Source organism: Mus musculus, chromosome 15 (genome assembly GCF_000001635.26).
Source record: "Mus musculus strain C57BL/6J chromosome 15, GRCm38.p6 C57BL/6J".
In the NCBI taxonomy this organism is placed as follows: domain Eukaryota; kingdom Metazoa; phylum Chordata; class Mammalia; order Rodentia; family Muridae; genus Mus; species Mus musculus.
Genome location: NC_000081.6, coordinates 82232572 through 82247807, shown reverse-complemented (window position 1 = coordinate 82247807; position 15236 = coordinate 82232572). Strand labels below are relative to the sequence as shown.

General features: G+C 49.4%; 1 protein-coding gene across 7 annotated transcripts; it reads left to right on the top strand.

Annotated features, from left to right (window-relative positions):
• The first annotated feature begins 3034 nt into the window (after positions 1–3034).
• Positions 3035–14046, top strand: Cenpm (centromere protein M). 7 transcript variants are annotated; one of them, XM_011245710.3, is made up of 6 exons: positions 3035–3185; positions 3596–3675; positions 6389–6481; positions 7850–7929; positions 8424–8515; positions 10471–10916. In XM_011245710.3, exons 1-6 carry the CDS (start codon positions 3129–3131, stop codon positions 10528–10530), a joined length of 462 nt encoding a protein of 153 aa, XP_011244012.1. In that variant the 5' UTR covers positions 3035–3128; the 3' UTR covers positions 10531–10916. The 7 variants fall into 7 exon arrangements, with proteins under 7 accessions (XP_011244012.1, XP_017172211.1, XP_030104557.1 ...); NM_025639.4 differs by lacking the exon at positions 10471–10916 and adding an exon at positions 13299–14046 and having other exon boundaries at positions 3061–3185; XM_006521260.4 differs by lacking the exons at positions 3035–3185; positions 10471–10916 and adding exons at positions 3392–3503; positions 13299–13732.
• Positions 14047–15236: the final 1190 nt, after the last annotated feature.

Here is a 15236-nt window from a genome sequence, read left to right as displayed (position 1 = left end):
TACAGGATAAGGGGCTATGTGCTTTCTTCCGTAACTACTTCTAACTGAAATTATGCAGGACAAGGATGTTACTGTGTGGCTTCAAGAAAAATCCTTGTTTCTGTGAAAACCATTAGAGAAAATTGTCAAGGATTAGATCTACTGACAGTAGGGAAAGAAGGGTGTTCTTCAAGTAGGAATGTTGCTTCTCTGTCAGCCAAGCATGCATAATAAAAGACAAAATCCAACAATGCAAGGACTCCAGACTGATCTCCAACAATGCAAGGAAATTGCGGATCCTTGACAGCCCAGTATGGAACAGGAGACAGTCCTCCTTCCTTTTCTGTTTCTGTTGTTTGTTTTCCAAGACAGGGTTTCTCTTTGGAGCCCTGGCTGTCCTGGAACTTGCTCTGTAGACCAGGCTGGCCTTGAACCCAGAGAATATTGGGTAAAAGGGCCCGGGAAAGAACACCCTGTCCCTGACTTGACCTGAAACTGCTCCAAGTCTTGGAAGTCCCCACCCCTGTGACTCAGCCTTCATGGCGAAACAATGTTTCCTACCCAGTGATACTTTCCCACAAAGTTCACCTTGCAACTTCAAAAGCCATGTAAGAAGCCTTCTGCTCTGTCTAGCCCACAGCTGTCTCTGTTTCCAGTCAGAGGCATCCTGTTTCTCTCCAGTAAATCTCTCACCTGAGGTTTATTGCTTGGTGTGACTGCGGAATTCCCAATTGCCAAGATACTTTGCATCAGAAAATCCTTGCAGTACCCAGCTGTCTCCCTCCTTTTCCTTCTTTTTTTTTTTTTTTTTTTTGGTTTTTCGAGCCTGGGTTTCTCTGTAGCCCTGGCTGTCCTGGAACTCACTTTATAGACCAGGCTGGCCTTGAACTCAGAAATCCACCTGCCTCTGCCTCCAAGTGCTGGGATTAAAGGCGTGCACCACCACTCCCAGCTCTTTTCCTTCATTAAAATGAAAATTTTACTTATTTTGATGTGCTCGGACACCCAAGAAGACACTGGGTATCTTGTTCCTTTATTGCCCTCTGCCTTATTCCTTTGAGGGAAAGTCTCTCACTGAGCTGAAATTAGGACCTCATTGTCATGGCCCAGGAAGGTTGGAATTCTCCTCAAAGACTTGGAGGAAGTTCAGGCAATGGAGCACTCATCAGAAGCCGCTGGTTCACTGACCCAGCTGAGGAGACAGGGAGCAATCACATTGGCTGGACTGGTTCACGTTAGCTTTCAGTAAGTGCAGGGCTCCCTGCCCTTTGTAATATGTCAGCTGAGTAGAAATCTTCTGAGACAGATATGGACTAGGGACAGAAGTTAAAGTTTAAGAATGTAAATGATATGAAAAGACTAGGCTGACTCCATGACAGGCTTCAAACTGACAGTTTAGGAGACTAGGCCTAAGAACTGGGCAAGTCCAGGCAAGCCCAGACAGGCTGGTTAATAGAAAAAACAAACAAACATAAAAAACAGGCTTTAGGCCGCTAGTTAGAAGCTCCCCCGCCAACCGGGTATGGTGGCGCACACCTTTAATCTCAGCACTCAGGCAGAGGCAGGCGGATTTCTGAGTTCGAGGCCAGCCTGGTCTACAGAGTGAGTTCCAGGACAGCCTGGAACTATAGGCTGGAACAGAGCTATACAGAGAAACCCTGTCTCAAAAAACAAAAAAACAAAACAAAACAAAAAACAAAAACAAAATAAATAAATAAATAAATAGAAGCTGCCCAGCCATCAGGAGCTGCCTAGCCACCTGGCCAGAGGCCAGGACAATGGATCAGCAACAGTTTCCAGATTTCCTCAGCTACTTCCTCAGCCACAGTTTCTAGACCTCACTTTCCAGCCCCATTCCCTGGTAATGGAATGACCGTGGAGATGGACCAAGATATAGGTTACCTACCTATATCTTGTGCTTTAAATCTCAGGCCTTCAAACTTACTTGGTTGTCTCTCTATTCTGGTAATGGGAGACCCCAGCATGCTAGACTTCTGCAGAATAAAACACTCTGTGTTTACATACTATTGAATCCCGGGTACCATTCTTCAGTGAATCCCGGACTCATACATTTGTACCTTTCAGGCCCCTAATCCTGGTACTTGCGGGAGGGGAGGAGTCCCAAGACCAAGGGAGAAAGAGATCACAGCCTTGGGAATAGACATGTGGGGAAACAGGCTGTACTTATCTGAACAACCAACCATTAAGAGTACTGGCTGCTCTTGGACCCAGGTTGGATTCAGAGTATCCACATGGCAGCTCACAACAGTCTGTAACTTGTTTCAAGGTTAACTGACAACCTCTTGGGGGGAGGGGGGGGGGCATTGTGCACATGGTGCACATGCAGGCAAGAACACCCGTACCCATAAAAGAAAAAAATTTTAAATTAAATTGAAAATCTTTTTTTTTAAATGCAATAAATCTTTTTGTAGAACGAAGATAGTAGAGGCTGACTGGAGAGATGGCTCAGCAATTAACATGGCACCTGAATTTGCTTCCAATGGGAACCAAATACCCATCATGTCAAGTGGTTCAGAACTGCCTCTAAATGCAGTTCCAGAGACTCTGACTCCCTCTTCTGAATTCTACAGCCGCCTCCACTCACATGAGTCCGCGTGCGCGCACACACACACATTTGCACGTAATTAAAAATAAATCTTGGGGGGCTGGCGAGATGGCGCAGAGGTTAAGAGCATTGACTGCTCTTCTGAAGGTCCTGAGTTCAAATCCCAGCAACCACATGGTGGCTCACAACCATCCGTAATGAGATCTGATACCCACTTCTGGTGTGTCTGAAGACAGCTACAGTGTACTTATATGTAATAAATAAATCTTTAAAAAAATAAATCTTGGGAGTGGGGAGTAGGGGCAGAGACAGAACAGGCTCTTTTAAGAGTGGCGGTTCCTGCCAGGCGTGGTGGCGCACGCCTTTAATCCCAGCAGGACAGCCAGAGCTATACAGAGAAATCATGTCTCGAAGGAAAAACAAACAAACAAACAAACAAAAAAGAGTGGCGGTTGCTTTTAAAAGTGGCGGCTCAGAAAGCCCCGCCCGGACATGCGTACCGCGCCCCGCCCACTAGAGAGGCGGGCCTTGCGACGGTTTGAAAGCGCCATGCGCTGAGCCGAGTGGCGCTGCTGCCGCTGAGATGTCGGTGCTGAGGTCGATGGACAAGCTGCCCGACCTGAACAGGGCTACCGTCTTGGTAGGTGCGGGCAGCGCCCCTGGACCGGCTTCCCCGCAGCCAAAGCCGGTGCCCTTCCTCAGCCTCAGCGCGCTCCGACAGCGGGGGGCGGGCGGACGGGCGCGTTACTCTGGACCAATCGGAGCGGCGGCTCGCGAGGCTGAGGGACGCCTCCACCAATAGGCGCGCGGCTGATTTTACCACCGGCTGAGTGGGCGTTCCAGTTCGAACGTGGCTTTCCCGCGTTTCGAGGAGGAGGCCGGGCGGTCCCCCTCCGTGGATGGCTCCTTAGGGCTCCTCTTCTGAGGAAATGGCTCCCTCCGAGCCGCCTCTAGCTGAGTGTGTACCCCCAGGAGGGATTCGGAGTGCGGGGCCCTCCAAAGGAGCCGCCCTGCTCGGATCTCCATCTGCCTGGTTCTCTCCCTTCGCAGCTGGTGAGCACCGAGGATGCGCTTCTGCAGCAGCTGGCGGAGTCGATGCTCAAAGATGACTGTGCGTCCGAGCTGAGGGTGTAAGTTGCTGAGATTGTAGCCTGAACTCTGGGCTAACATGAGGGACGGGAGCCTGCAGGAGAGAGGGTCCCGCTCCTAGCTGTCATCAGTCCTCCGTGATCCTGCCTATGGTTGCCGAGTTGGCTCCTTTACTGGTCTCTGCAAATGTTCATAGCTCATAACGCACGCCAAAAACACACTCACGGGTTGCGTATTTTCTCATTGACAAGGCTCAGAGTTTAGACGTCAGCATGTAAAAACAACGGGGGAGGTGTGTTTTGGTTTCCTTTCTTTCTCCTCTTGCTGTGATAAAATACCCCGACAAAAGCAGCTTCAGGGAGAAAGGACATGTTTGGCTCGCTCCTTGCTGCAGAAGTCATTGCTGCTGGAATTTGAAGCACTTGGTCACTGTATATCCACAGTCAAGAGGAAGCAACGAACAAGCACATGCTTGCAAGTTTTTATCTGGCTTTCTCCACACTGAAGACAACTCAGAATCCTTCCCTAGGGGATTGTGCCACTTGTAGTGGGCCTTCCTACCTCAGTCCAATTAAGAAATTACAAACGAAGGCTGGAGAGATGGTCAGCGGTTAAGAGCACTGTCTACTCTCACAGAAGTCCTGAGTTCAATTCCAGCAACTACATGGTGGCTCACAACCATCTGTAATGGGGTCCGTTGCCCTCTACAGGTGCATGCAGATAGAGTACTCACACATAAAATAAATATTTAAAAACATTACAAGGCATCTAGAAAGTTGAGACTCCCCAAGATGACTGACTCTAGGTTGTGTCCAATTGACAATTAAAAGTAACTATAACAAGGTGACCAGAACCCCAGGGGAGTAGAAAATAAACACCGTTTATCTCCAGGCCAACACAAGGACACATTTGTAACCACAGCTTTATAAGGCGAAGGCAGGAGGCTCCAGGCCATTCTCTGTTACATACCGAGTTCCAGGCCAGCCTGGGCTGCATAAGACAAACCAACACAATAAAAGAAGGCCTCTGATCCCCACCCCCAAACCACACACAATCGGCTTCTAAGGACAGAGATTTTGACTCTGGTTCACTGGTGAATCCTCGAGGCCTTAAGCAGTAACTAGCACAGAGGAGATGCTCTGTTAGTAACACTTGGGTTTAATCTGCTTAATTCATGATCCGAGAGATGCTGAAGATGTCTCAGGCTGGTACGAGTGTAAGGCAAGGATGTCTGAGGAAGGCTTAGTGAGCTAGCCCAGGGAAGTGACATAGAAAGTGGCAAGGCTCCGAAAGGTTCGCTGGTGGCAGGAGGGTCTGGCATGGGATACCTGCAGCAACATTCTGAGAATTCTTTTTTTTTTTTAAGATTTATTTATTTATTATTATATGTAAGTACACTGTAGCTGTCTTCAGACACACTAGAAGAGGGCATCAGATCTCATTACGGGTGGTTGTGAGCCACCATGTGGTTGCTGGGATTTGAACTTCGAACCTTCGGAAGAGCAGTCGGGTGCTCTTACCCACTGAGCCGTCTCACCAGCCCCCTGAGAATTCTTTAGTGCCCCCAAATGTGGAAGAACAGTAGTTGCTGTGTATTTTTCTAACCTCATCAAGCTTTTAGGCTTGAAAATATGGGATTCATTAACCCCAGCCCAATCTCATAACTCAGAAGTAGAACAGGATTTTTGAAAATTCATTTTTTTTCTTTTCTTTTCTTTTTTTTTTTTTTTTTTTCAGAGACAGGGTTTCTCTGTATAGCCCTGGCTGCCCTGGAACTCACTCTGTAGACCAGGCTGGCCTCGAACTCAGAAATCTGCCTGCCTCTGCCTCCCAAGTGCTGGGATTAAAGGCGTGCGCCACCACCGCCCGGCTTCATTTTTTTCTTGAACAGTGTGCTTGTAATTCTAGCTACCAAAGAAGCCAGAAGAGGGCAATGTATATTTTATGTAATTTTTTTTTTGTAGGCATGGTAGCACAAGCCTGTAATTCCAGCACAGGAGGTAGAGGCAAAAGGATCAGGGGTTCAAAGATTAACTTCAACTAAGAAAATAGAGGCCACACCAGGGCTGCATAATCCGTTTGGTATGAGGCACATATGGGCTCATGTCTAAAATATGTATCTTTGAAAAAGTATGACTTTTTAAAAAATGAATGTTATACTTTTGGTTGGTACTCCTTGAAATATAATCTAAGAGGGTGTTTTGGGTTTGGGGCAGGGGGAGGGCTGAGGGGGTTCTGTATTGCCCTGGCTGTCCTGGAACTCACTCTGTAGACCAGGCTGGCCTCAAACGCAGAAATCCACCTGCCTCTGCTTCTCAAGTGCTGGGATTAAAGACCTGCACTAGCACGGCCAGCAATAAATGTTTTTTTAAAAAGAAAAGAAATCAAAGGAGAATGCCATATATACAAAGAATGGGCAGCAGAATTCAAGAAAAGCCTTCAGGTGGGTGTTTGGTAACTAGAGAACAAGTCCAAATAAAATAAAGGCTTAGCTGAGGTCACACAGCCGGCTAATGAAAACAGGTGGGTGGAACCCATTTCTGCCTCAGCCAGCAGGGTTTGAGTCCTCTTAGCACAGTGGTCCCTAACAGCCCCTTCTGGCAGAAGGAATCAGTCCAGAGAGGTTTGGGCAGAACTGGCTCCATCCTGCTGGGCTCCATTCTGAGGCAGCTTCTTTCGCTATAAAGGACTATGTGTGGCCGGTCACTGTGAGCTGGGTCTGTGTGTCTAATCCTGCCATGTCTTGGTTTTCAGCCACTTGGCCAACTCCCTCCCTCTGCCCTCCAATGTGAACCGGCCCCGAATTGACCTGATTGTGTTTGTGATTAACCTGCACAGCAAATACAGGTGAGAGGCAGCACAAGGCTCTAGCTGGGGCGACCGCTAGAACAGTAACCTGGTGATGGGAAAGCAGGAGGCAGTGGGAGGCTGCCCAGGGCAAGGAGGGAGGACTTCGGAGTTTGAAAGACAAATCATGACAACATCACCCGTTCGTCTAGTTAATGTTCGCTGAGATGTACTGTATACACCTAACAACAGAGTAGAAAACACCTCTGCCCTTGGGGTCCTCCTAGCCCATGTATACCTGGGTACCACATGCAACCCTAGTTCCTGAGGGAGCTAAAAGAAAGCATCCTACCGGCTACAGCTGCAGTTACAGACAGTCGCCGTGAGCTGCCATGCGGGTTCTGGGACGCAAACTCAGGTCCTAGGAAGAGCAGCCAATGCTCTTAACCTTTGAGCCAGCCCAGATTCCTTCTCTCGTTTTAATTATTTTGGGTGTAGCACTGGTGATAGAACACAGGTCCTTGCGTCCTGCAGGCAAGTGCTCTCCTGAGGTTTTCATGGACACTGGGGATTAAATTTCATCACGTGACCTTGTAGATACACTAAACCATATCAAAACTACAACAGTCAGGAGTTGGACAGCATTTGAAAAAAAAATACTACTATTTTTAAACACACCACTGTATTTGCACATAAAAGAAAAGTCCACTAAGAATTACACCCCAGATTGACAACTGTTTTTTTCTGGAGAATTGGCAGCAGAGGGTGGTGCCGAGAGAAGGGTTCTTTTTTTTTTTTTTTTTTTTTATCTTTTTATCTTATGTGTGTGGGCATTTTGCCAGCGTGTAAGTCTGTGTACAGTATATGTGCAGGGCCCACTGAGGCCAGAAGTGGGCATTGGGTCTCCTGGAACTGGAGTTAGAGACAGTTGTGAGCTGCCATCATGGGCGTTGGGGATTAATCCTGGGTCCCCTGGAGGAATGGCAAGTGTTCTTAACCACTGAGCCACATCTCCAGCCCAAGAGAAGGGTTCTTATTACTTATATGTGTGTGTGTGTTCATATTTGCTGCTTGGTTATTTTATAAACATTCATGAACTTCTAAGTAAAGGTAAATTTTAAAATGGTATATGGAGCTGGACAAGTGGCTCCGTGGTTATGAAGTTTTGGTTCCCAGCATCCACAAGAGGTTCACAGCCTTCTGTAAGTCCAGCTCCAGGAGACCCAGTGCCTCTGGCCTCCAAGGGCACCTGTGTTGGTGTACCTAAATTCATGAACGCTCCTGCCTATGCGTACTGTAAAATAATAAAATAAAATGATAATAATACCTTTTGAAAAATAAAAGCGCAGGGAATCCTGGCATTTAGGATATAGAGACTGCGTCTTTCTGTCTTATGGTTGTTTTCTTGCCTGGCTTCTCCTGTCCCAGTCTCCAGAAAGTGGAGGAGTTTCTGCAGCACGTGGACAGCAGCTTCTTCCTGGGGAAAGTGTGCTTCCTTGTCACAGGGGGTAAGTTTGGCCCCTTCTTGTTACACCCCACCTAGCTAGAGTGGTCGTACTTATGGACCCTTGAGGAGGTAGCCTGCAGAGAGGTTCTCCTTACCTGACTACTGACTTTTTAAAAATTTAGTTTTGTTGGTTTTTTGGAGTGTTTTGTTTTGTTTTGTTTTTTGTAATTTTATGTACATGGGTTTTTTTGTTTTTTTGTTTGTTTTTTTTTGGTCTGAGGACACCAGAAAATGGTATGGGGTCCTCTAGAACTGTAGTTATAGACAGTTGCAGGTGGTTCTGAGCCACCATGGGTGCTGGGACTCAAACTCGGGTCCTCTGGAAGAACAGTAAGTGCTATTAACTGCTGAGCCATGTCTCCAGCCCCAGTTAAGAATGTACTTTTGAAGGTGGCCAGTGATGGTGCACACCCTTAATCGCAGCCCTTGGGAGACAGCTGCAGGTCGATCTCGGGCGGGTATAGCCTCAAGTGTGTGTGCCTGGCTTCTTTGCAGCGGGACAGGAAAGCCACTGCAGCGTCCACCAGAACACAGTTATAAAACTGGCCCACACCTACCGAAGCCCGCTGCTCCTCTGTGATTTACAGGTGAGAACCCTGCTCATTGAGGCCATGCTATAGTTCAGTACAAAGAAAGGGCGGTGAACAGACAGTGAGCATATCAGGACTGCTTCCTGAACGGTCCCCAAGTCTCCAATTGAGATGACACCTGATATGGAAGGAGCCATGTAATTGTGATTTGAGGCTTAGCTCAAGTCTTGTGGTGTGCTTGGAAGTCCCTGTTAATATCCCACTCTCCTGCTGGAAGGTAAGTTCTTAGGAGATACGGTGTTGTGTCTGTCTCATTAACCAGCGTATCCCGGTGTCTTCCCTGCAGTCAGAGTGCCTGACCTTGTCTATAGTGTCAGGTAGTGTCACAGGACAGGTCACACAGCAAGTAATAGGGGCGTTTGTTAGATGGGCAGTTATGTCGCTGGGTGTATTGCTTCCATTCTAATCCATTAAGCTTCTGTAAGTGTGCTCACCAGTGAGCCCTGGCTGGCCATAGAAGGCTGGTATGCGTTTTCTCTATATTGTCTTTTTCTACTCACTTTTTATCCCGCTCACTACCCCTCCTCCCAGTCACCCCCTCTCCCATTCTCTTTAATTTTTATTTTGTGTATGTGTTGTGAACACAGTGTAATGGATCATGTACCTGCTCATACCCAGAAGCCAGAGAAGGATATCGGGTGGCCTTTATCTCCATCTGCCTGGTTCCCTTGAGCAGGGTCGTCACTGAACATGGAGCTAGACTGATTGCGAGCAAGCCCCAGCAATCCTCCTGCCTGCCTCTGCTGCTCCCTTCCCTCCACAGCAGTAGAGTTACTGGCACGCACAGCCACACCCAGCATTTGACATGTGTGCTAGGGTCTGGATACATGCTTATACAGCAAGCACACTTACCCACGGAGCCCCAGAAGTGCACACTCCGCTGACACGTGTTGTTATCCTACAGGAGTTAATGTACACTCCCTGGGAGGATTACTGAAGGTTCTCTGGGCCTGAGCTGTCCTACCCACGGACCTGACTTCCTCAGTTGCTCCAAGGGATCTTTTTGTTGGTTTCAAGGTTTGAACAGTTAGATCCTGGATCTGGCACCTTTCCCCAAGGATAGAACTCCACACATTCTGTGCTCTGGAGTTTCCTGTTATGGGGTCTCTGGTCTGTGCCAGTGATGGCAGACTTCAGGTGATCCATAAACTTAGATGGGAAGTAGAACTTAGCCCCTCCCTGAAGCCAGTCTTAGCTACTTTGTGAGTTCTTTTCCTACCCTTTATTCTCCCATCAGTACATAGAAAGAAGGCTAGAGGGGAGAAAGGGGTATAGAGATCTCTGAATCCAATTTCTTTAACCAATCTCCCTTAACAACCGACACCACCCACCCCTGCTCCTCAGGCCTCTAGCATTTACATACCTTCTGAAAAGTTCCCAGAATTCCAAACGTCACACAATCTCAGAAACTGTCTGCAGCTGGCAAAACCACGCCTCTGGTAGAGCACAGGGAAATCACAGTCAGCTGCTGTGGACGCCCGCAGCAGTGCCACACCACTACACCTGGGATCAAGACAAAAACACATTCTTATAGTTCTATCCTTTCTTTCTTTCTCTTTCTTTCTTTCTTTCTTTCTTTCTTTCTTTCTTTCTTTCTTTCTTTCTTTCTTCCTTCCTTCCTTCCTTCCTTCCTTCCTTCCTTCCTTCCTTCCTTTCTTTCTTTCTTTCTTTTTTAAGAAACCCAAAACTCCAGAATTATCTCACACACACAGAGAACCATACTAACGTGTGACCTAAGTTGAGCTGAATTAGCCAAGGGAGTCGTAGGAAGAGCTAAGTCAGCAGTCACCAGCAGACAGTGCTGCTTGGGCGGGATGGTAGCTTACTGGTGGGGAGCGTTTGCTGTTCTTACAGAGGACCTGAGTTTGGTTTTCAGCATCACGTAACAGCTCACCATTGTCTACAACTCTAGATCTGATACGCTTTGCTTTTCTATCCTTCTCTGGAACCAGGCGCGCGCATGGTGCATGGATATACATGCAGGCAGAGCACCCGTACACATAAGGTACTGATGCCTTGGCTTGCAGTTAGGGCCAGCCTCATCACTACTGTGTTCTGGTTGCTACACTGCCCCCTACATCACCCTGATACCAAAGCACTGATCAAGGTTTATATTCCATTCATCTGTCTTACTCACAGTTGGTTTTAGAATCCCTGACTAGCTCCAAGCTCTGCTTTCAAAGGTGGCACCCAGTGATCCCAGCACACCGGAAGTGTCTCCCTTGCCAGGTTTTCCTCATAACAAAGCTCTGAGGAAACGCTCCAGGAAGACTCAGCTTGTTCAGTCACACCGCTGTAAGTTAGGCCAGCCCGTTAGTCTGCAGCCGTTTTCCCATTGTGGCCTGCTTTCTGTGAGCCACCTGGCACCCACTCCTCAGTAGTTTTATTTTTTTCTGAAGAGTCATCTTTGCTCCATAACCAAGGTGGTGGCTATGGCGTGCCTGCTAACCTGGATGACAGGTGCTGCTGCAGTTTCCCATATGGCCACAAGGTGGCAGGCCACACCAGCTTTTGAGTTTTCATGGGGCTCGAGGACTGGAATAGGGCAGAGATGTGGCTCAGCAGCTAAGGGCACTGCTCACAGCCTGAGTTCTGTCCCTGGGACCTGTATGAAGGAAGGAGAGAGTGGAGTCTTTGCAAGTTGTCCTTTGACCTTCGTGCGTGGGTGGGTTTCTCTGTATAGCTTTGGCTGTCCTGGAACTCACTCTGTAGACCAGGCTGTCTTCCAATTCAGAGGTCCTCCTGTCTCTGCTGGGGTTAAAGGTCACCACTGGCCAGCCTTTTCCCTCCCCTCCCTATTTAATGTAATTTTTAAAAGAAAGAAAGGAAATTCCTGGGCCGGGTGTGTAGAGGGGAGAAGAGACTCCTGTGTGTTTCTAGTTGGCAGCAGGGCTTCCGATCCCTGCGCAGAGGCAGGCCTCCATCCCTCAGATGAAGAGCCCATCTTTAGACCAGCGGTCCCTGCAGGCCTCTGAGGAGCCTTCTCAGGGCATACACTTTGTCTTACCAAGTTGGAACCTCTACATATTTGGAGGCCTTTGTGTAGCAAGAGTTGCTAGTTGTCTTTTGTAGGAGGGAAATACTCTAGGGCAGTGGTTCTCCACCTGTGTCTCCTGCCTACCTGATATTTATATTCTCATGTAGACAGTAGCAAAATTACAGTTATGAAGTAGCAGTGAAGTCAGTTTATGGTTGGGGGGGGGGGGTGGCAGCATTAGGATGGCTGGGACCCACTGCTCTAAAGAGGTGTGTGATTTCCCCAGTGTCAGTTGTCTACCAACAGGCCCTGTGCTACTGCTTGGCACACAAGTCCAGCAAACACTGGCCCAGTCTTGTCAGAATCTAGCCCGGCAGAGTATGTCTTCCCATATGACATGGGCAGTCCTGGCTGTTGTGGTCAGAATGGGCGGGGCATGTCTGCACGGGGCTTGAGTGACAGGAGGCAGCCGTGGCACTCAGGCTAAAGCAGCCGGAGGTTGAGGAGTCAGACGTTTGAAGAGGGTGACTGAAAATACCTCACCTGCACAGTGTGCCTCAGTACCCGCTGTAGGCATTAGAGGCACCGCACAGAACAAAACGGTATATACATATATACATCCTGACTGTGCTCTCGGCAGGAACACAAACAGGCCACTTGTGCTTGTTTGTTTGTAAAGTAAGAGAGAGTGACTCAGATGGGAGCTAAGGCTGTGGCTTCGTGGGCAGAATGGATACCAAGGCAGGAAAGAGCTCGTGTCTCGGCAGTGGACATGGTGCAGTCTGCAGAAGAGTGCTGTCAGGAGCAGAAAGTGCAGAGACCTAGAGCTTGCTGGTGTGTCTAGGGGCCTTTTGAGAGGCCGGGCAGGAGTAGCTGAGTTCTGGAGTGGGTTGTGGGGAGGGGGAGCAATGGAAAATGTTAGCAGTGATGGCCAGGTCCTGGAGTCGGTAAAGACTCTGGCTCTTACTTGGAATGAAACTGGAACTGCTGAAGTTTGGAGCCTAGGAGACATGTGGCTTTGCTCTGGCTGTGAGAGAGATGAAGAGAGAGAGAAGGGCAGAAACGACGACAAGGTTTAGAGATTTTTTTCTGGAAGGGTTGAGTGGCCTGGAGTCATTGGTGTCCAGGGGAGAGTGACACGGAGTGGCCCATAGTCCTTGCTGTTTCCTGGACATTGAACAGAAAGTGCTGGCGGACAGATGTGAGGTGACAGGAAGACGAGTAAGGGACAACTGAGGTTTCCGGCATGACAGCTGGTAGCTGGTAGCATGGCGCTGCCTGTAGAGATGAAGCAGGGTTGCAGGGAGTCAGTGACAGGCTGACAGTGCCCTGGGGCCGCTAATGGAGCGCCGTTTGCTTTTCCGAAAATGTCTGCAAGTGTCTCTTACTTGCCCAGAACTCACTGGTTCAGGGCCCGGACAGCTTCACCCCCAGCTACCCTGGGCCCTCCACCCCAATAAAGGGGTTACCTGTAGGTGACACATCCTGTCCATCCTCTTCTGTCCCTGTGGCTTCCTGCAGTGGCTGGAACTAGCAGTGGTTGAGGTCCAACCTGGGCAGTGACTTCTCTGTGACCCTGTGCTTGACAGTGTCCTTGGCCTTAGCAGTCTTGCTCGTCAAGTCCCCCATTTCCTCTTGATTGGGGCTCAGTGTCTCTGGGTTTGAAGAGTGAGGTAGGAAGCTGCCCGATGTGACCTTAAGGTACCCCTGCTTCTCGTCCTCCAGCTCCACCTGAGAAGCTTCTCAGAGTGTGTCCACCGGGCCAGCCACCCCCTCACTGCTGTTCTTTGCTCTTCCCTGAAGGTGGAAAGCTTTCGTGCAGCCATGGCGCGGCGTCTGGTGCGCATTCTGCAGATCTGCGCTGGCCATGTGCCAGGCGTCTCCGCGCTGAACCTGATGTCCTTGCTGCGGAGCCCCGAGAACCCCCCATCCAAGGAGCTGTGAGCATTACTGCCCTCCACACGTTTGCTGCCAGTTCCAAAAGCAGCCACTGTTGGTGAAGACCAGTCAGGGCCTGACAGGCCCAGAGGCAGCCTGCTCACTGCAGGACTGAGCTCCACCAGGGAGGTCTGCTGGGCAGGAGTCGGGAGAGAGCCCAGCGAGACCCCAGCAGCCTCCCGTTTCTCGTCTCACCCCACAGAGGTCCCATCTGCACCTGTCTAACATCATAATCCACCTAAGATTTTGGAACAAAGAGCCATGGCTTTAAAAAAAAAAAAAGAAAGGAAGGAAGGAAATGTGTTGTAGATGCAGAAACTGACTCAGTACAATTGCGGGGGCAAAGTGTGGCTTCCAGGAGCCCAGGGAAAATGTCAGGTCCAGGCCCTGCGTTTCTTACAGCCCGGCTGTTGTATTCTGGTGCCTGTTTTTCCTCGTGTAAGTGGAGCTGGTTCTACTCACATTGAGAGGGCTGAAGGAAATGGCAGGTGGCTTGCTGCCCAAGACCACATTGCTCCCTACAACTTGTTGGTCTCTCTTGTAGATCACACACAGTGTCATGCCTCACACTGTAACAGCAAGCTACCAATCACATTAAAAAAAAAAAAAAAAAAGCAATCCAGGCAGTGGTGGCGCACGCCTTTAATCCCAGCACTCGGGAGGCAGAGGCAGGCGGATTTCTGAGTTCGAGGCCAGCCTGGTCTACAGAGAGTTCCAGGACAGCCAGGGCTACACAGAGAGACCTTGTCTCGAAAAAAACAAAAACAAAACAAAACAGACTGAGCTATTGGGTTTCTCTGTGTAGCCCTGGCTGTCCTGGAACTCAGGCTGTAGACTAAGCTGGCCTCGAACTCAGAGATCCACCGACCATTGCCTCTCGAGTGCTGGGATCACAGGCATGTGCCACCCCTGCCCCGCAGTGACTGAGCTGATTTGTAAAGCCACTCTCACATCAGGAATGACAGCTGCAAGGTCGGAGTGTGAGAAGTGACAAGCTGACTGTGGCATTGCACACTGGATCCAAAGAGAAGGTTGTAAAAGAGCTGGGTTGGTCCTGTCAGCCCCGTCAAAGTCCCCAATTCTTCAGAAGGTGGCTTAACACACGGGACCTGGGGGTGCTGTTGAGGGAGCAGGGGAGCCAAGTCCTGAGCTCACCGCACTCGGATGACGCAAAGACCATAGCTCCTTCCAGAACATCCCAAGGCCCTGCCCTACTGTGAAGTTAGGGTCAGTCTTACCTCTCTGGGTTTGGGTTTGGTTTTGGTTTTTTCTTCAAGACAGGATTTCTCCATGTAGCCCTGACTCTCCTGGACCAGGCTGTCCTTGAACTCAAGAGATCCACCTGCCTCTACCTCTTGAGTGCTAGGACTAAAGGCATGCGCTACCACACCTAGCCTGAAGTACCTTTCTGTCTTGAAGGTAGCCCCCCCTGCATCCCAGTTTTGTAGGTTCCCTTGAGGCCACACACGTCACCTGACACTTGCAGAGTGCTTCACGCTTCACAGGGCTGTGCTCTCGCAGTGGCAGCTCCTGTCACCCTCCCAGCAGGCCTACAGGCTTCATGAGAGCCAAAGGTGTGCCCTTTGGGGCACAGCCTGCATTGCCCTGAGCTCTGTGTGGTCCAAGAGATGGAAACACAGGGGTTTATGCCTGAGGAAGCAGCAGTCCTGTGAGCTGAAAAACCTCCCTCACTGCAGACTGCCAAGGTGCTCTGTCAGTACCACAGGTCTGACTCAGGCGACCCTGACAAGACATTCAGTCATTGGGGAGTGGGAGGGGGGACAGCACAGGTGGATCCAGAAA

Coding starts and splice junctions, on each gene's coding strand:
- Cenpm (NM_025639.4), top strand. CDS start 3,129: ATGTCGGTGCTGAGGTCGATGGACAAGCTGCCCGACCTGAACAGGGCT. Junction 7,930..8,423: donor GTGCTTCCTTGTCACAGGGG/GTAAGTTTGGCC, acceptor GCTTCTTTGCAG/CGGGACAGGAAAGCCACTGC. Junction 8,516..13,298: donor TGCTCCTCTGTGATTTACAG/GTGAGAACCCTG, acceptor TCTTCCCTGAAG/GTGGAAAGCTTTCGTGCAGC.